Source organism: Nuphar pumila, chromosome 6, assembly GCF_984573655.1.
Source record: "Nuphar pumila chromosome 6, dmNupPumi1.hap1.1, whole genome shotgun sequence".
NCBI classification, from domain to species: Eukaryota; Viridiplantae; Streptophyta; class Magnoliopsida; order Nymphaeales; family Nymphaeaceae; genus Nuphar; species Nuphar pumila.
Window position 1 is genome coordinate 3,974,000 of NC_143254.1, and position 21,269 is coordinate 3,995,268.

The window sequence follows — 21,269 nt, forward strand, 5'->3', positions numbered from 1 at the left end:
TTAAGTATGGATCTCAAACTCCGAAACGGAATTCCTAAGAACAGGCATTGCATCTAGGATATCCAGAACGGAATCATGATCACTTCTCGTATGTGCATGACGCTTGTGGTAATAAACAACTGGATCAGTACTGGTGTGACTTTCATCGTCGCTACAACTACCAAAAAAAAACTAGCTTTGGGTACTCGCTTCCTAATCCTCCGCTTTGGGTTCAGATGCAATCAGATGTTCGGCTTCACCAGTCCCTTCTCCTGGAAGTAGGCACTGATGACAGACCACACATCCTCCTATGTGATCTAGTCGTCGTCGTTCTCGACCTCAACATCCTCTCCGGTGTACATTCTCTCGACCAAACCCAAAGGCGCAACCCAACAAGCACACAAATCCTAGAGTTAAGGTAACGCGAAAAAACCCGACGAATTCGAGGATGAAACTGTGAAAAGATTGATAGGATGAAGAAGAGGCGATCCACCGCCCACACCGTCTTCTCTCTTCTTCCTCCCAAAATTCACTCCCGACCGATGGCTGACGCATCTATCGCTCTGCCCATATGAAATTATTCACTCCCGACTAATTTTGTGGCATCGGATCTGCGAGAATTTTCTGGTACCTTGTGCATTTTTTTATTGTTTCTATCGGATTTCAATAATTGGTGTCGGGATTGAATTTTTTTTGCTCGTTTCTCTCTCTTATTTCTTCGTGGGTAGCTACGTTTGTTGAGGGATATTTTTCTTCTTGCCTAGAGAGCAAACAGGGAGTTCGAAATCTTCAATTTCTATTGGAATTTCTACCATAGGGTTTCATGAAAAGGGCCTATATGATGAGCGATTGTGGGGCAAGTTCAGTATTAGATGCAATCGATGGCTTTGAGTGGAGCAGGAAGCAGTCAAATGGCTAGCACCAGCCTTTGCGAACGGCCTGTGTAGGCAGCCTCTACGAACGGCGAGCTCCTTCTTCAGCAGGGTTTGCCACCGGCAGGTGCACGATCGGCGGTTTTCATCGAACGCGTCGGGGTCGCAGCGAATTCATCCAGAGGTGCCGAAAAGTTATCCCCGTGCTGAATTTCGACGAATTCGAAGGTTTCTTTTTACCGAACATCAAATAACGGACATTTTAGAACATAGCATCTATATACGGTCGAAGCAAACGTTGAATTTACGGAACGAATGTTACTTTTTTTTTATTCATTTCGTAAACAAGCCATCAAACATACCGTTAAGGTCCCCTCTTACCCACGGAAGAGTACATTCAGCTTCGACCTTGTGGTAAGGGACACTACCCGTGGGATGTCCTGTCAACTTGGTGATGAGCCAACATCAGGTGCCATCAGATGGCAGTGTGCCTCTGCACCCGGCTGCCCTCCATCTGCTTTTGGACCCCACAATTGACAGACTGTCAGTCAAAGATGGAGGGCATCAGGTGCAGCGGCACACTTCAATGTGTGTCGTGATGGCGCCTGATCCTGGCTCCTTTGTGGCATTCACAAGTCGTTCCTACCAGATGAGTGGAGCCACTTAGCCCTGCTGCTCTCTCTCTCTCCACCAACGCCTGCATTTTGTGCAGGCATGAAACCGAGGACAGACTGAGGGTGCACATCACAGACGCAGAGAGCCAAAGATGGGAGGTGCCCTACGACCTTCTTCCCCGAGCACCACCTCCCCCCTCCTTTGATCCACCAGGAAACTGGGAAAGAGAAGAGAGTTCAAGCTAAGATCCTCTGAATATGGGGATGATGAACTGGTCTTCAGTTTGACAACAGATCCATGTGGTTTTGCTGTGAGTAGAAGATCAAATGGAGAGACCCTCTTCAACACCACTGCAGATGAAAGCAATTCTTATGGCAACATGGTGTTCAAAGACCAGTACTTGGAGATCTCGACGAGCTTGCCTGACAACTCTGCCTTGCATGGGCTGGGAGAGAACACGCAGGGGAAGGGCATCAGGATTCAGCCATATGATGTCTACATACACTCTGTACACAACAGATATCTCTGCTATCAATCTGAATACAGACTTGTATGGATCACATCCATATTATGTTGAGCTCAGGAACAGTCGGGGCGAGGGGTCATTTCATGGAGTGCTGCTGTTGAATAGCAATGGGATGGATATCTTCTACAGGGGTTCGTCTTTAACGTATAAGGTGAGTGGTGGGGTGTTTGATTTCTACCTCTAGGACTCATGGATCAGTACACCTCTTTTGTTGGGCGCCCTGCTCATATGCCTTATTGGGCACTTGGTAAGTTTAGCAAAGTTTTTTCTTGGGTTTTTTTTGCTGGTCCCTCCCTTATATCCGATTTGCAAAATAGTCCTTTTTTATGCTATTTTTTTGCAAATCAATCCCTGCTTTATCATTAACTTTTGCAAATCAGTCCTTGAAATTAACAGCTGTTAGCTTCCTGACTGTAACTGTTAAAGGGCAGACAGATTGACAGTTTTGCCCATACAGAAGGTCCAATTTGCAAAATATGAATAAGATAGAGACTTATTTGCAAAAGATTAATAAACTAACAACTATCTGATGAGGGGCATTTTGATGACCAATTAACCATGGTCAGCGTTTGACCATGTCAAACTAACAAGGGTGAGAAAGGTGAGGACCTATTTGTAAAATGGCAAAAGGGAGGCACTATTTTGCAAAATCACTATAATGCCGGACCAATTTGCCAAAAAAAAAAACCTTTTTTTTCTTTTGTTTGTTGGTTTTGCTTGTTGGCTTAGAATCAGATTTGTGTCATTGTTGCAATCCCCAAAATCCAGGAGCTATTAGTTGGACTTGGATTTTGAGAGTATGTTAAGAATTTCCTTGATTTCCGCTATCCTATTAAGATTAAAAATCTAGATGATTGGGTGACGCCATATTATTTATTTTTATGTAACTGACTTTGTGATTTCTTTTCAAGAGAAGGTTAACTAACTTAATACATTAAAATGGGGGTGCAACCCTTGACCCAAGAGAGTGGCCTTGCTTAGGCAATATGCAAGGAGAGTGACTCCCATGAGAATAAAACCCTGACCACCTGTCTAGCGGCCAAGGCCCCCATCCCACATTGCCAAACCCCTTGGAGCTATTTTGGTAAAGTTTTAGGATTACTGCTAATTTTGACTGGATTTAGGGGGAACCCACGAATTAGCCCGACTGCCCTCAATCAACCTCAGGGGTTAACGTAGGTAAAAACCAGTTTGTTCAATTAGATTAAGGCTATCAAAACCGACTGGATTAAGTTTTATCCAATCTCATTTTGTATCCATACACCATGTATAGCGACACATAACCTGTTTGACACCCTCTAATCGGGTTCAAGTTGAGTTTGTATATTTTAATCACATTTGTCTAACTTTGCAGATCTAGGCCCAATCACCTAGATTGGTGTAAATACATTCTAGGTGTAAATACAGTTAAGACCAAGCGGACCAAATTCAACAAGTAGGTGTTTGAATTCTATTTTGTTTTGCAGAAATGAGAGCTGGGGTTGAAGGTTGTGGAACCAAGTGACATGTTTCAAACTCAATTTCTTTATTTTCTGTTAATATCCAAAATGGGGGTGCAAAGAGTTGGGTGTGGGGGCTGGCAACTGGACTTGTGGGCTCACAACTAGAGATGGCAGTGGACAAGGGGAAAACGGGGCTGCACGTTGTTTGAACTGAGGATGGAGGACATGAAGCGGGGATGGAGATGGGAATGAAGGTTAAAATCAAAACCTGTGTGGGGATGGAGGCAGGGATGGACTTACTCTTTACCCTACCCCGCCCCGCCCTGTCCCGTCCCCAATCCTTCTTTAGAGATGGCAATGGACTGAGGGGAAACGAGTCCTGCCCTGCCTCGCTCCATTTGCACCGAGGATGAAAGTTAAAATCTAAACCCGTGTGGGGATGGAGGTCTGGATTTTGAGACGGGGCAGGGGTGGAAACCTTGTCCCCCACCCCGGTCCACTGCCATCCCTACTCACAATGGTTATGATGAGAGAGAGAGAGAGAGAGAGAGAGAGATCAACATTATCACTCATGAAGATCAACAAAATGTTGAACCCAATAGAACAAAATAGAAAACAAAATTAAAAAATAGAAAAACAAAAGCTAAAGAAAAAGAAACTACAGACAACTAGCAACAAACAACAAAGCCAAACTCAACCTGGATCCGCTGGATTAGAAGAAACCACCGATGAGTGAACGTTGTTCAGACGGAAGGAGAGGTCTCTAAGATGCATACGTAGAATCACATATACATCAACCAGGATTTTATGGACAAGATTATTAAGGATGACCGAAATTTGACGGAAAGTAGCATCATTGTGTGCCATCCAAACAAACCACCAAGTAGTAAGCAACCATGTCTTCCAGATCAGTCTCCACCGCTTGCATCGTCTAATTTCAATAGGGTCCAGGAGCAGATCAAGCGCAAAAGACTCCTCTTTGACAATTACGTTTGTTGATCTCCACGTTCTATTAAATAAGGCCACAAAGATTGGGCAGGACCAGAATAAATGAAAAGTAGTTTCTTCAGCAGCTTGACACAACACACACCAACTTGGAAACTGAAAGCCCAACTTCTTTAAATAACTGTGAGTCTGAACCCTATCATGCAAAACTAACCAAGCCAAGACCCGAGATCTTGGGGAAGGGCCCTTACCCCATAACACACACTCAGGGAACCAATTTGTCCCTAGGGGAGCAACGATCTATACACTTTGTGGGTGTGGAACACACCATTTGGTGCAATCACCCATTGCAACCACTGATCATAATTTCCTGCATTCGCATTTTGATCTTTGAAGGACAATAAGGCTCTCAGCTACATGCTTCGCAAGTGCGAGATCACCAACCCCCGGGTTCCACGACGAAAATGAGATAAATCAGGAGCACCATATTTAGCATTAAGCAGACGAGCACATGGAGAACCTGGTTGATGGGCCATCAAACATTGCTTGGCCACAAGAGCAATACTCCTCTGTCTTTGAGCAAAAACACCTAAGCTAGCCATACGCCTAGGTAACACCACCGTTCGCCAACCAACCAAATGGCACTTACTTATAGCCCCTAGATCATTCAGAATACCCAACAAAATAGCAACTAACCGTTCTAGAATCTATTTTTTTTTCATGTGGTCTATAGGGCCTAGCCTCAGCTAGACATTCCCAAAAATAAAAATGTTTCATACTAGGCTTTCTGCCTGCCCACAATTTATATGGAGTCTTAGTTACTACTTTAGAGGGTACCTTGCTTAAAACATAAGCTACAATCATTAATGCTTCTCCCAGAAGAACTCTAGTAAAGCAGAATGAGAAATCATATTTCTTACTATGTTCTTAAGAGTCTTGTTTCATCTCTCAGCAACATCATTTATGCTAGAAGTGCCTGACATAGCATATTAAGGGATAATCTCATATTCCTTTAGGAATTTAGCAAAGGGCCATGAGCATTGTTCACCTAATCTATCATATCTATCATAATACTCACCACCACGGTCAGATCTGACGACCTTAATTCTTTTGCCAAGTTGGTTTTCAACTTCGGCCTTAAATGATTTGAACACATCCAGGGACTGAGACTTTTCATGAATTAAATATAGGTACTTATAACGAGAATAATTATCTATGAACGTAATAAAATATTGTTGACCATTTCAAAAAACTGTAGGTAAGGGTCCACAAATATCTGTATGGATTAGTTTTAAGACGTATGTTCTCTTTTGGACACTTAATTTTCTTATGCTTGTTCATTTTCTTTTTATACACTCAACACAAACCTGAAAGTTAGTCAAATCAAGGGAATAAAAAATCTTACTCAACACATGCCTTTCAATTCTTTTTTTAGAAATATAACCTAAGCACTTATGCCATAATAAAGTAGAATTTATATTTGTTAATTTTTGTTTTGTACCACATAAACTTAAATGCGAGGTTTCATTAAATGAGGCAACAATATCAAGCAAATAAATGTTATCAACCATAGATAAAGAACCGGTTCCAATAATATTTGAATCAAGAAATAATTTAAATTCATTATTTCTAAACAAACAAGAATAATCGTATTTGTCCAAAATAAAAATAGAAACCAAATTTTGTATAAAAGATGACACAATAAATGTTTCTTTCAAATCTAAATAATTTTCAGTCTTTAAAAGTAACCTAAATGTCTCTATTGTCTCAGTTGTAACTGTTTTGCCATCGCTCACATAGATGAATCTTTCAGTATTAATTGGTGGTTAGCAACTTAAGCAACCTTGTATAGACACACTTATGCGAGTGGTAGCACCGAAATTCATCCACCAAGTGTGTTCGGGCACAGAAATCAAATTAACTTTAAAACAAACCAAAGAAATGATCATATCTTTCTTCTCACGCCAGACATGATGCTTGGTACAATCCTTCTTCATGTGACCATTTTCTTTGCAAAAGAAACAACTAGACTTTAGGTCCTGATGTCTTTTCTGTTTCTTCTGTGATTAAGGGTTAACTACAACTTCTTTAGTTATTTTATTTTTCTTAAACCTGTCCTTAGAAGTTACTACCAAATAAGTACTTTCAGTTTTCTCTTGCTTCATTCTATCCTCTTCTTACATACACTGAGAAATAAGCTCATTAAGAGTTTATTTTTTCCTTTTGACAGTTATAACTAACCTTAAACTGACTGTATTGTGTAGGAAGAGATATCAAAACCAAGTACATGAGTTAGTCTTCAGACAACTCTAACTTTAGTGCCTTTAGTTTTGAAGAAAGATGAAACATCTTTATAATGTCCTCTCTAATATTTCTTTTGCCCTTATACCTCATTGAGACAAGACTCAAAAGAAGAGTACTTGTCTCAACCTTTTTGTTTTTCGCAAAACGCTTTTCAATTTCTTTAAGGAAACGTTTGACATTCACCTCTTCGAACATGGTTCCCATGACGGATTCAGAAAGTGTACATTTCTTAATCATGAGACTCATGCGATTAGATCAATCCCACCGCTTAGAGTTTCTTTTATCCTCAATGGTACTCCTATCTGTAAGTGCATGTGCTTGATCTTCTCGTAGTGCAATATCTTAATCCATACATCCAAGAACAATCGTGACATTTTCTTTCTAGTTTTTGAAATTGGAATTGCTTAAAATAGGGATATAATTAATGTTTGCAGATATCATAAAAGTAGAGGTACTAACTGAATCAAGAAGAATCAAGCTCATGATTACCATATATTTTTTACATGCAATAATATAAAATAACATATTTAAATAATGATGAACCTCATTATAAGATACCCAACACAATATTGGTACTTAGTCTTTAGACAAAAGTGTCAACTAGTAAGTGGTACTCTCAAAACATTAATCAAATATAGACAATTAATCCTGTCAAACAACGAACCTTTATTTAGACCAACTCATTATTTATATGAAAAAACCAAATAATTATCTCATATTTATTACTAAATATATATATTTGAGTTTGGCCAAATAATAATCTTCCTTTGGACCGATCACTATTCGCATGAACCACAAACATATAAACATTACAATATTTCAAAATGAATAAATGTACATAACATAAGTTACTTTGGTAAATATTGATCCAATCAATTTAATTCAGAATATCGGACCCAAAATCAAAATAATACCAACGTTTAAAATATGTCTACACATGTATATGAACATAAATAAAGCATAATCAGTAAAGTGCACAAGCTAAAAAGTAACAGAAAATAGGCCTGCTAAAATGACCCGTAATGCACGCCAAATGGCCTCATAATCCTCAATTTTTTTTAAAAGGCATAGTTCACGAGTCTTTTAAACGAGTGTATTACCATGTAATGGGTCAGGTCTTGGCAGACCCGACTCAATATAAACATGGTCTGTCATGGTTCAACCCTCTCTTAATCCATATGGAGACTGAACCGGTCCCAGACTCCCTCTTGAACATGATACTCATACCGCATCTAATGGCCAAACCGGCCTGGGACAGTGAACAGAAACAGTTTGCTCGATCAAAAAGCTAGATGATGCGTTGAGCCATCCCGCATCTAATGGCCAAACCGACCTGAGACGGTCAGACGAACCACCTTATTGGGGTATTGTCCAGGATCTCAACAGTGAGCAATACCCGATACAGCTTGGAGCAACCCTAATTAATTTAGATTTCTTCTCTAATCGTGACTTAACACTATCTAAAAAGAAAAATCAAGGACACTAACTTAAATAAACAAAAAGTGGCAGGTCTGTGTCCCTTATTCAGTGTCCATGTGACGCACCTATTATTAAATATCTCTAGGTTTTTCAAGTGGAACATGAGTCTTAGCCGGAGACTTTCTTTCGGTAAAAAGGATTAAAAAGCAGAAACCGCTTTAGCTTTTCCTCCTTTTTCATTTCACCCATCACCTCCTATTCCCTCCCTTCTTTTTTTACCCAAAACCACCTTCCTCTCCCTCTCTGCTACCTTCCCTTTTCTTTTTACTTCTCTAACTAAATTTAGCGGCAACTCCTGGAGTAGGGATCAGTGAGAGAGAGGGTTAGGGGAAGGGGAGTAAGAGGAGCGGGAATGGCTGGACCAGCGATGCCGTCGTCGTCGCCGAACTCTCCCCTGCCGTCGTCTTCGCCGGCGGCGATCGGCGGTTCGGCCCAGGGCTACGTGAACTCGTCGCTCTACGTCGGCGACCTCGACGGTTCCGTCACGGAGGCGCAGCTCTTCGAGCTCTTCAGCCAGATCGGCCCCGTCGTCTCCGTCAGGGTCTGCAGGGACCAGATCAGGAGGCTCTCCCTCGGCTACGCCTACGTCAACTTCAGTACCCCCCAGGACGGTCAGTCCCCTTCCCCTCCGATCGCTTTAGCCGCTCCCGGATTCGCTCGCCGCGATTTCTAGGGTTTTTTCGCTCCCGTTTGGGGTTTCTAGGGTTTTCTTTTTCTTGTTTTTGCTCTCTTGCATGGCGTTTGATCGAGGTTGATCGGAATTCCTGTGTGCATGTTTTGGAAGGATTGAGTTTTTGTGTCTCTTTCGCTCGTATGCGCATGATTATATGATGCATGATCAAACTCTCTCTCTCTCAAAGTTTCTTTTGCATGATGAGCTTTTATTGATTTGTTTGTTGGGATTTCTTTATCCTTTCCTTTTTCTATTCATGCGATTGGCGATTTGCTGTTCCTTCAGCCGCCGTTCTTCTTTTACATGATTCTGTTTTGTCTGAATGGTTGATTTTCGTCGGTGTTGTCGCTGTCATCGTCATGATCGTCCTTATCATCATCATCATAGTCACTAGTTCTAATAGGCTAATGATTTGTGACTGCTGAATTTTTTATTTTTTTTTATAGCGGAGTGCTTGGTGAAAGGAGAAAGAGTGATCGAGTTAACGTAATTCCTTTTTTTAAGTGATCCGGGATCGTATATGGCAAAGTCATTGTCTTAATTTTGATGATGAGTTGAAAAGGATCGCATTGAAATTAAGAGATCGATTGTGGTGTTCAGATCATCTAGGGTTTCTGGCTTGGTGTTTTGGTGTCTGATTCGATAATTTTAGGATAAGGTTCATGGTGACGATTCATTGATTTTAAGAGGTGGGCCTTTATTAGGATGATTACCTAACCTACGGTCACATAATAAAGCACATCACTGGTATTTTTCTTGGGAGAGTTTGGATGTTATACTATACCGTTAATAAGGAGAAAAAACTCATATTAGTTTACCCTTTTGCGCAATGAAGTAAGCTGGCAAGCTGTACTGTTAGTAAAATGAGTTTATACGTTTAACTTTTAGTTTATATCGAGGACTTGACAAATAGGATGGTTATGACATGTTATATAGCTGAAAGAAGAAAACCAAATATCTATGTGAACAGTGTTAGAATTTATGTGTTTACTATGTTGCAGAATATCTTGTATATTTGTGCTACTATATAAGCATGAGAAGTTGGGTTGTCACACCTCTCTTTTCTGTTGCTCAAATACAGGAAAAATATAGGATTAACAACTAGTAGACTCAGTTTCCATGTTGACTCTGATTTGTCAGTCTATTCTACAATTACATGATCCTTGTTTGATTGACATAATGTCAACAAAGTGAAAACAAAACAGCCCAGTGAGAACTTGTCTTGGTGGTGTTGAAAAATGTTGTCCAACTATATTTTTATAATAGAGGATCTTGGTGTCACCATTGCTTTGCTTAATCTATTAGTCACAGGACTTGAAATGAAAACAGAAAAAAAGACCTCGCCTTCAACCTTTAAGTATGCAGAGGATATACATCTGCTCTCAAATTCTATGTACCTTTTATTTAGCATGTATGCTTTGACAGTAGAAACAACTAAAAGAGTGAATTTGCTGGTGACCTTCAGATCTTGGAGGCTCCCTTTTGCCTTTTCAATATCAGGTTAAAGGAAACACAGAACCTAGTTACTTCTTGAACAAGATGTTTCCCTGTACATTATTTCATATTGTGTAATATCTTAATGTTCTGATGTATCAGGGACGTATCACCTATGCATGGCTGGACGGCTTGCCAGTTGATTGCCTGCTTGCCATGATACACACTCCAGTTTATTCTTGTACTCTATCACCTTATGCACTGTTCATAATGGAAAACTCCATAATGAGTGTTATATGCCAATATTCCCCTCTCTATCACCATATTTCTGAGCAAAAACACATATTGGCGACCCTGTACATGATAGTTCTCTCTAGAACTTTTTCTCTTGGGATTGCTGTCTGCTGCTATTCAGATTTTGTTAAAAGGTAATTGCACCTTTCTGCAACTGCACAAGTACTTGCTGGTGGATTTCATTAAGTTTCATCCATTATGATGCAGGCATGTGGTTTACTTGTTCTTTATAGTTTTGAAATTTTGGCTTCTGACATGCACTTAAAGGAGTTTATTTGGAGAAGCAATTGTTAGAGGAATGCTGCACTTTATGTGCATGGAATCATCTCTGCATCAAGGGACTTATGCGCTTGTGAATGCTTAACTTTTTTTTAGTGCAGGTCTTTTTATTTATTTTCATGCTGAGTCTTGTGGACTTGTTTTGCACCATTATTCATTCTTGCTGAACAGTTTCTCATTCATACAGTGATTCAATCATATAATGATTTACATTATTACACTCTACACTCTGACACTCTGCTTGCATGTAAATGAGAACAAAAGTCTTTTCTTGTGTTTATGTTATGTGGTATATGATTATATCATAATGCTTTGACCTGATGTTGTCAAATTTTAATCTGGCCTTGTTAACTCTTGATCCCTTTATTGTCTGAAGCAAAATTATTTTTTCTTATTGCTTATTTATTGAATGTGCATTTGATGTGTGACCTTCCCTGTTTAGGTTCTCATGAATGTCTTCATTTCCGAATGCAGCTAGTCGTGCCTTGGATATGTTGAATTTCACCCCAGTCAACGGCAAACCAATTAGGATCATGTTTTCACATCGTGATCCTAGTATTCGGAAAAGTGGATATGCAAACATATTTATAAAAAATCTTGACACCTCAATTGACAATAAGGCTTTGCACGACACTTTTGCATCTTTTGGTACCATCCTTTCTTGCAAGGTTGCTACAGATGGCAATGGTCAGTCAAAGGGTTATGGATTTGTGCAGTTTGAACAAGAAGAAGCTGCACACAATGCTATAGCGAGACTGAATGGAATGTTAATAAATGACAAGCAAGTGTATGTTGGTCTCTTTGTTCGTCGTCAAGAAAGGGACCACACGAACAGTTCACCAAAATTTACTAATGTGTATGTAAACAATTTGTCTGAAACAATTACAGAGGAGGACCTTAAAAGTATTTTTGGAAATTATGGACCTATCACTAGTGCTGTTATTATGCAGGATGCAAATGGAAATTCTAGAGGGTTTGGCTTTGTTAATTTTCAGAATCCGGATAATGCTGCCACTGCAGTTGAGAAACTTAATGGTTACATGTTCAATGATGATAAGATTTGGTATGTTGGGAGGGCTCAGCGAAAAGCTGAAAGAGAGGCTGAGCTGAAGGCCAAGTTTGAGCAGGAAAGAAATGGACGTCTGGAGAAACTACAGGGAACAAATTTGTATTTGAAAAATTTAGATGATTCAGTTGATGATGAAAAGCTTAAGGGGATGTTCTCAGAATTTGGGACAACCACCTCCTGCAAAGTATGTATCCAGTGTTATTTGATCAACCTCTCTTTGTAAAATTCTTGCCATCTGTTTTGAGAGAGAAAAAAAAGCTCTGTTAAGTACCATAGCTCATTCTCTTTTCGCAGATTATGTGTGATTCGCAAGGCCAGAGTAAAGGCTCGGGTTTTGTTGCATTTACTACACCAGAAGAAGCCTCGCGTGCGGTAAGTGTTTATTTAGCTATCTGTGATCTTTTAGCATTTCACACACATGCATGGTTTCTAATTGATTATTTGAAGCATTTTTTTTATTTACACACTTATTCATAATTATGGTTGTTTAGGTTGCTGAGATGAATGGGAAAATGATTGGCAAAAAGCCTTTATATGTTGCACTTGCACAACGCAAGGAAGAAAGAAGGGCTAGATTACAGGTTAGCGGTGCTTTAAGTGGCAATATTTTTTCTGAAATCTTTGATGTTTTGAATATTATGGGTCTATTGGGGCATAAATTGACATTAGACATAATTATTTAATCACTTGCTTCAGTCATTTGGCTTCTGGAATAATTGTTTTCACTTCATAAGTATCATTTCTTTCCTCAAGGAATTTCCTTGAGGTACCAGAGTGTCAGAGCTTAGAAGCTTAATTTTGCTATTTATTATATTTTGAAAACCAAAAAATAAAAGTTTGACCACCTCTGTGATGCATTGGTAGCAGTGCAAACATGCAGTGGAGAAGTCTTTGAAAGTCTTGCATATTTTCTAGACATAACTGGTCATCTATGTCACATGGGTGCGGGTGCGGGGATTCGGCACTTCCAAAAAACCCGGGTGCGGCAGGGGCAAAAATGTAAATATATATATATATATATATATATATATATATATATATATATATATATATATATATATATATATATATATATATATAAAGGGGGGGTCCGGGGGTTCCCCCCGGCGCGGGTGCGGCACCCGCACCTGCACCCGCGTCGACGCGGGTGCGGCACCCTGCTAGCCGAATCCCTGTTACATAGCTGGTCATTTGCCCCCCATCTTGTACATTAGGCTCTGACATGAGCCTGGAACTAACCTAAATGTCATAAACATTTTGTCTGTCATGCCAAATTAAGGCATATCCAACCTTAAATTTGCTTAAGTAGCCAGAGCTTGATCCCTTTGTAAGCATGCATACAAAATTAGGTTAAACCTGTAGCTTAGAGCTCATCCTTAGGGCCAAAAAGAAACTTGGTTTTAGTTTGAAAACCTAGTGACTCTGGCTCAACTTGTTTGGCCTTGACTTGGGACTCGACTAGGTCAACCTAGTGACAGCTGGGTTCTGCTAACTTCTGCTTTTATATTATAAAAATGATGTAAATGTATTGCATCAATAGGAAAATGTGTATACAGTGAAAGAAAGATCTGACATCAAAAAATTTCACACAGTAATTAGGTGTATGTCAAAAAAACATAAATTATAGGAAGTAGATTCATCATATTGCTATTATATCAAGCATCACAACAAAGTAATTACTGAAATGTGTAAACTATGCTATTCAACAGTCAATTGTCATAAAGAGAAAAGTAACTAGGGTTTTAAATGTAAAAAACATCCCAAATTTAAAGTTGTAAACGTTGGGCAATTAGAAGAGCTAGAACAGTACACATTAAAAATCAATGTGGGAATTGGTTTAGTGTACAAATCAAATAATAAAACTCCATTTTTCTCATCCCAATTCTTACTTGAGGTTAATAATGTGCAATTAAACCAAAAAATTTGAAAACAAAAAGGTAGATATGCATGGACCGAGTGGAACAGGTCAACCAATTATGTTGACACCATAGGAGGGTCAACTTGGTTGACTTGGACGAGTCATTGATTTGACATACATGGTTTTTAAATATAAATTTGATAATTTTGTTTTTGTGACATACAAATGAATAAGGACTAGGAGGTGATCCTCAAAAGTAGGGTAGTTGTACTAGAAAATAGGTAGAAATTAAAAGGGCACTAACTATTTGGTAACAATAGAAACACACCTAAATGTACCATATTGTTGTAAACATCTGAACTTTTACTCTGTTATCCCATCCCCCTCTCCTTGCACCTTGTTTCTTCATTATGGCCACAAAATAATGGGAGGTTTTTGGATGATGGTAAGTGTAGGGATAAGAAGCGAGATAGGGTGATGGTACATGGAAGAAGATGGGAATGAGAATAACTAAGAGGAAGGTTGTGAAACCATTGTGGGGTTCTTCATGTGGGAAAGCCAGGAGGGGTCTGCAGGTTTAATGGAGTAAATGTAAGAAAATGGGCAAAAATACAAATAACAAGTGATAACACTTGAAGGTCCAACAATGGACAAGAAAACACAAGCACATAAAGTGCAAATACACAAACCCACAAAGGGGAAATTACAAGCACATAAAGTGCAAATATATAAACCTACAAAGGGATAATGCCAAAAGGCAAAAAAAATGATTTTATTGATAGAATGTGAGAGAGCTACTACAAAATGAGAGGGGGAGCATCCCTTTATATACAAAGTAAAAGGGAGAGAGGGAGCATTGGGGCTCCCCAAAAAGGAGTCGTTGGGGAGCCCCAACAGTCATAAATATGACCATTGGGGACCCCAGCTACTCCCTTTGTGGGTCCCCAATGATCCAAAAAGGAGGTAAAAAAAAAAGAAAAAGAAAAATAAAATTAAAGAAAAGAAAAACCTAAAAATAAGTTGTTTTAAAACAATTTATATTACATGTGAAAAGACCAAAATACCCGATACCCCTATCGGGTATTTTGGATAAAAAAGAAAAATACATACATATATATTTTTAACAGTAAAGCCTTCTTATGTGGTACAATTGCATGATTCAAAATATGCTTTCCACTGAACAAACCACGCATATCACATCTGTAGGGTTAGGTCCAGACAAAGAAAAAGTGGGAAACATGGTGTTTTTCTACTATATTCTGTATACGGTCATCTGTAGCAAATATTTACTCTCAGACACACACACACACACATACATACATTTATATGGTCTCACATTGATATTGCTTTCTTTTTATAGAATTTAGATATAAGTGGTTCTGGTAAGAACCAAAAAAAGGAATAAAAGTTAACTAAAATAGTTGTATTTCTCAGAGAATTTTTGCAATATTAACACGGTAGTTTCATTTTATAGATTTTTAGTTTATTGACTATTATGATATTTTGGAGTTATCTTTTTAAACAGCATTAGAAACATGTTACATGTAGTGAGTAAATGTCTGTATGGGCAATTTTTTCTTTTTTGGTTATTTTGGAAAATATTTCTCTTTTCCTGAAAAAATGTGGAGGGCACTGAATTCAGAAAGGGAGTTTTGAGATTTTTTTTGAAATACTATAATAATAGATGTCAGAAAAAAAGGATTTAAGGGAGGATTTTTCTTAACCCGAGGAAATTTAAGTATGAAATATCATGATATTTCTTAATGTTGTTGGGATATATTAGCAGCACTAACACTTTCAGTTAAGTGCCTTTGATATCTTGAAAATTTCACCAAAAAACCATGGTATCTCATAATAACACAGATATTTGTGCATCTCAATGGAGAGGAAATGAGTGATGGTTTATTTTTCCAGGCACATTTTGCACAACTGCAATCTCCTGGTGGAATTGCACCTGCAATGCCATCAAGTTTACCTGCATTCCATCCTGGTGCACCTAGGCTTGCCCCTCCACAGTTGTTCTATGGCCAGGGAGCTCATGGCATGCTTCCCCCCCAGCCGGCAGGATATGGCTTTCAACAACAACTATTGCCAGGTATTCGTCCTGGTGTTGGACAAATGCCAAACTTCATAATGCCCTACCATGTTCAGCGGCAAGGACAGCCTGGACAACGAATGGGTGCAAGACGAGGCGGAACACAACAGTTGCAACAACAGCAAGTATGTTGCTTCTTTTTTTCTGCTATCCACAAATGAGATAACTGCAACAGTTTGAAGGGAATATTTCCAGTAATCTTTGTCCATTTTTCTCAATTATCAACTGTTTATTATCTTTTAATTTTTGATTGAAATGTAGTTGATTCAGCGCAATGCAAATCAAAGTTTTAGATACCTGCAAAATACACGTAATGGAGTGGATCCACAGATGATTCCTCGGGGACTCATGGGCCCCATGGTACCAATGCCACTTGATGTTTCTGGGATGCCAGTAACTCCAATGGATATTCCCAGATCACAGCCCATCCCGATTACTGCACTTGCCTCTGCTTTGGCTTCTGCAAGCCCTGACCATCAAAGAATGGTATGTTGATATGTTTTATTTTGTATACATCATCTTTAGGGTGGTTTGATAGTTTTGGTGGGAGGGTTCTACATATGCTTATTTCATTGTACGATGCCACCCATTTGTTGGCATCTCTCTCTCTCTCTCATTTTGTGATGAAACATTCACTTGACTGATATCTGGGGAGAATATGTGGTACTCTTATGATAAGTGAATGCATTACAAATGCCATTGTGTAATTTTGTAATGGTACATGCTTATCGTTTGAAAAAGCAATCATGATAACCTCGAAAATCACTAGCATAAATGATGAGTAGATTTTGCAATTCAAAATTCATTTACTTGATCAGGTTGTCGCTACTGCTCCAATACCTTCTATTGACTGTTTGGTCGTAGCCACAGTTGTATGAGATCCTGCATTAAAAGGATTTACCGATGTTCTTTTCAATAACTTGCTCCTATATTTTATTATTTTTTCTTCTGTCTAATATTGTGTCAATTGCTTGGAGGAGTTCAGATGTTGGGTGAGCAACTATTTCCACTCGTTGATCGCATTGAGCATGATCATGCTGGAAAAGTGACTGGCATGTTGTTGGAAATGGATCAGCCAGAAGTTCTTCACCTGATTGAATCCCCAGACGCTTTGAAGACGAAGGTTGCAGAAGCAATGGAAGTTCTTCGAATAGCACTAGCTGCTTCTGTTGCAGATTCAGCCGATCAGCTTGGATCACTGTCTCTCAATGATTGATCTAGAGCCAGTGGTAATTCTACCTTTTGCGATCATAAATAGTTGCCCAATTTTTTGTCAAGGGCTTGAGTTATGTCATTCTTCAGGGTTCATATTGATTGATTTTGTTCATGTCTCTGGTTTAGAAGTTCCCAGATTTTTTTCTTCTCTGGTGGTCATCTGTGTGTGTGTGTGTGATATCAACATTTGAAATACATGAAGAACTGGTCATAAACATTTAATTGATTTATTTATTTGGTCACTGTTTTCTTTTGATTATGCTCCTGTTGCAAGTATTGATGACTGGTTCATCTTAAACTTGAAGAACAGACTATTGAACATGCTCAGCTGCATCAGCATTTAGATTGAATTTGATTTCTTATCCCGTGTTCATTTGCCTAAGTCTTGGATATTGGATTTTGTTTTAGGTGCATGTTGTAGAGTCTAGAAAGTCTCAAATGGCGTGTGGGAGTAAATCTATGACCTATAAGATTTCCACTTGTTTTGGATGAATCTTTTTGGAAAAATCTCTTCCCCAACTCATGGTGCATTCGGATGATTGTTGAAAACATTGTCACTGGTCTGTTAGTTGTATATCCTGTTTCTTGTGTTGGTTCGGAGAACTCCGAGCTTGCTTCTGGTGATGCCCCTAGCATCTGCAATTTATTGAGGTCTCCACAAATGCTGATCAACTAACATTTCTATGCCTTGGTTTCATGTTCTTTGGTCATCATTCTAACCGGTGCGTAAAGAAACAATAACTTCCAATCACACAATGTGCTCACCAAAGATTCAAAAGAACATGCACAAGTGTCCACAAAAGGTTACACTCAATACTAAATCCACACAAGGGTATTCACAAGAAGGCTAAACAATAAAAAATATTATTTTATTTATCATGATGCAATATGCATACTTTATAACGGGGGGTTCAACCCTTATTTATATACATAGTTGAGAGCTTTATTTGTAGCCAATGGACTAGCTCCAATGGCTCTACAACTAGTCAACATCTTGTTGACTAGTTAGAGCTCTAGTTCATTTTGAACTAGAGTAAAATACAACTACTACTACTACGCCTTCATCCCAAAACAATTGGGGTCGGCGATATGAATAAATAAAAAGAATATATATATATATATATATAATTTAAACACTCTCTCTCTGAAACTTATGATATAATAACTGAAAGTTTATCTAAAAGAAAGTGATATATCTAGGAGCATCGGGAGGTTTGGTGACGAAATCTGTGAGTTGATATTTTGATGTCACATAAAAAAATCTATAGTCCCATGAAGATATTTCTTTCAAACATAATAACGGTTTATTTTAATATGTTTAGTTTGTTCATAAAAGGTATGATTATTGGCAATGTAGATTGCATTTTTGTTGTCATAGCACATGCGCGAGGCACCAATTACTTGAACTCCCATGTCAACCAATAATATTTTGAGTCAAACCACTTCCATCGTTATGGTTGCCACAACTTAATACTCATCTTTTGTTGAAGAAAGTGAAATCTTTTGTTGCTTGTTACATCACTACTAAATCAAGGATTCACCTAAAAACACATAAAAACCCGTGATTGAGTGTTGGTTATTGGGATCAGTTCTCCAATCAGCATCAATGTAAATAATTAAATCTAATGAAGATGAAGCAGACAAATTTTTTTTTTGAGAAAGTGGTTTTTTAATATATCTAATAATATGCAGAATTGCTCCCATTTGAGAAGAAGTGAACTCATGCTAAAATTGACTAGTTGTATGTACATGTGTTATATCAGGCTTAGTAATTGAAAAATAAGAGATTGCTCCAATGAGTTGTCTGTAAGAAATATGATCTTTAAGCGGTTCTCCATCATCAATTTTCATTTTGGTGTTGGTAATCTCAGGTGTATTAACTTTTTTATCATCCATGATTCCAGACCTAAAAACAATATCAAGAGCAAACTTAGACAAAGATAATAAATGTCCTTTAGAAGTGTAAGTAACTTTAATTTTTAAAAATATTTTTAAAAACCAAAATCAGTCATTTCAAAATTCTTTTTGAGAAGTTTTTTGATATTACATGCATCCGAAATCTTAATAAACAAAGTAGTACCAGTCAAACAAGATTTGAATCTAATATCAATCATAACACGACTAAATCTGTCATACAAACCCTTCACTTGTTTAAGATCATAAAAAGCTTTTTTCAGACGAAGGACTTTCTTTTTAAGAATATTTATAATAGGAGGTGCCTCTATATAAACTTCTTTAATTAAGTTTTTATTAAAAAAAATATTTTTTACATTCAGTTGAAATATAGGTTATTTTCTAACAGAAGTTAAGGCTATTAGGATCCTAACAATAGTCATTATAGCAACTTGTGCAAAGGTTTCTTCATAATATATGTTATATTCTTGAGAATATCATTTGACAACTAGTCTGACTTTATATTTTTTAAGAGTTCCATCACTCTTAGTTTTGATCTTATATACCCACCTGTAACCTATGAATTTCTTTCTTTGTGGGACATCTTGAATGACCTAAGTATTAGCCTTTTCTAAAGCTTTCAACTTTATTCTCATGGCTTCTACCCATTTAAAATATTCTTTGGTTTGAGTATAGGGTGAAGGTTCTATATATGATTGAATTAATGCAATGAATGTCTTGTATTTTAGGAAAAAAGAATCATAAGATACAATTTTTTTCGATAATCTATATATCCTTGAAGATCTCTTGGTTTGAACTTTGAATTGTTTTATCATATTTCTCTAATGCACATGGGTGGTTGAAGTCCTTGGGATCCTTACGTCTAGAATATTGTAAATAATTTTGGTTCCTATGAGGATTTTTTTCATGATCATTATGAAGATTACATTCATCTATTATATCAATAATATCGTTAAGATCGTATTCATAATCATGTTTTTCATACCTTGGAATCAAATCAAATAAGAATGAGTAGTCACCTACTTCATGAGTCTTTTTAGAGTCGAAAAAAACTTTTATTTTCTAAAAAAAATATATTGCTTGAAACATAGTTTTTTACTTTTCGAATCAAAGCATTGATAGCCTTTTTTATTATTTTCATAACCTAAAAAGGTATAGGGAACAACTCATGGGGAGAGCTTATCACTTTTGTTAGTGAAAATAAAATATGTGCATCTGAAAACTCTCAATCTAGAGTAATCAGGAGATAATTTAAAAAGTTTTTCAATTGGTGTTATATTTTGGAAAAAAGAAAATGACATTCTACTAATGAGATATATGGCAGTTAAGACTGCTTCAACCCAAAAATCTTTTGGTACTTGACTTGCTATCAACAAAGTTCTAGTTGTTTTTATGATGTGTCTGTGTTTTTGTTTGGCTAAACCATTTTGTTGTGGTGTATAAGGACAAGACTTTTGAAGTGTGGTGTCATTTTGTTGTAGCATTTTACCAATGATACAATCTTTTACATTTAAAATTTTTAGAGTTACAAAACTTTTTCAGATTTAAAAATTATTGAATTTTGGATACATTAGGATGACTAAGTTGTTTGTGCCATAAATCCAAGCTAATTTTTTGAACATTGTAACAAAAGGTATCTTTAGGTATTTTAAAAAAATCTATGTAGTGGAGGCCTCATTCTCTTTAGTCTTCCCCAATCAGTTTTTCTGACCGGCGATTCTGCACCCAACAACCATCAGAAGAGAATGAGACATTATATCCATGATTAAATATTTAAGAAAATTGATAAGATATTTAAATTTAATTAAGAAAATACCATACTTTTTAAAATATTATAAAGTGTTTTCAAAATTTTCAATTTCTTTTATTTCAAGAGATGTACCATTGGTTGTAAAAACATTTGATACGCTTGAGTTGGTATGCCATTCAGATAAGACATTTTGATTGGGGGTCATAAGAAACAAAGTACTAGAGTCAAGAAGCTAAGGAGCTTTATCAAGACTAAAGAAGGAAAAATTTGTGGCTCCCATCGATGCTCTATTTCAATAAGATACTCCTTTAAGAAGAGGTTGAAAAATCTTCATAAGTTATAACATAGATATAGGTGCATCATGAGATTTATTCAAATCACTCGGTTCTTGAGACAAATCAACTGAAGCCACATTTTCTTCATTTTTTTTCTAAATCTAGGATATTGAGGTTTGGTATATCTAGACTCATGACAATTATAAATAATCTTTTTATTGTCATACTCATTGCCTTGTTTTCAATAAGGT

General features: G+C 37.5%; 1 protein-coding gene and 1 pseudogene across 2 annotated transcripts; both read left to right on the forward strand.

Moving 5' to 3' along the window:
* The first annotated feature begins 215 nt into the window (after nt 1-215).
* Nucleotides 216-2,432, forward strand: LOC149833693 (alpha-xylosidase 1 pseudogene; annotated as a pseudogene).
* A 5,999-nt stretch (nt 2,433-8,431) lies between these two features.
* Nucleotides 8,432-17,439, forward strand: LOC149833694 (polyadenylate-binding protein 2-like). Of its 2 annotated transcripts, none has more exons than XM_090010955.1 (7): nt 8,432-8,773; nt 11,317-12,095; nt 12,206-12,283; nt 12,403-12,492; nt 15,684-15,989; nt 16,126-16,350; nt 16,850-17,439. In XM_090010955.1, exons 1-7 carry the CDS (start codon nt 8,515-8,517, stop codon nt 17,078-17,080), a joined length of 1,968 nt encoding a protein of 655 aa, XP_089867081.1. In that variant the 5' UTR covers nt 8,432-8,514; the 3' UTR covers nt 17,081-17,439. The 2 variants fall into 2 exon arrangements, with proteins under 2 accessions (XP_089867081.1, XP_089867082.1); XM_090010956.1 differs by lacking the exon at nt 8,432-8,773 and adding an exon at nt 10,432-10,697.
* Nucleotides 17,440-21,269: the final 3,830 nt, after the last annotated feature.

Coding starts and splice junctions, on each gene's coding strand:
- LOC149833694 (XM_090010955.1), top strand. CDS start 8,515: ATGGCTGGACCAGCGATGCCGTCGTCGTCGCCGAACTCTCCCCTGCCG. Junction 15,990..16,125: donor AACAGTTGCAACAACAGCAA/GTATGTTGCTTC, acceptor ATTGAAATGTAG/TTGATTCAGCGCAATGCAAA. Junction 16,351..16,849: donor GCCCTGACCATCAAAGAATG/GTATGTTGATAT, acceptor GGAGGAGTTCAG/ATGTTGGGTGAGCAACTATT.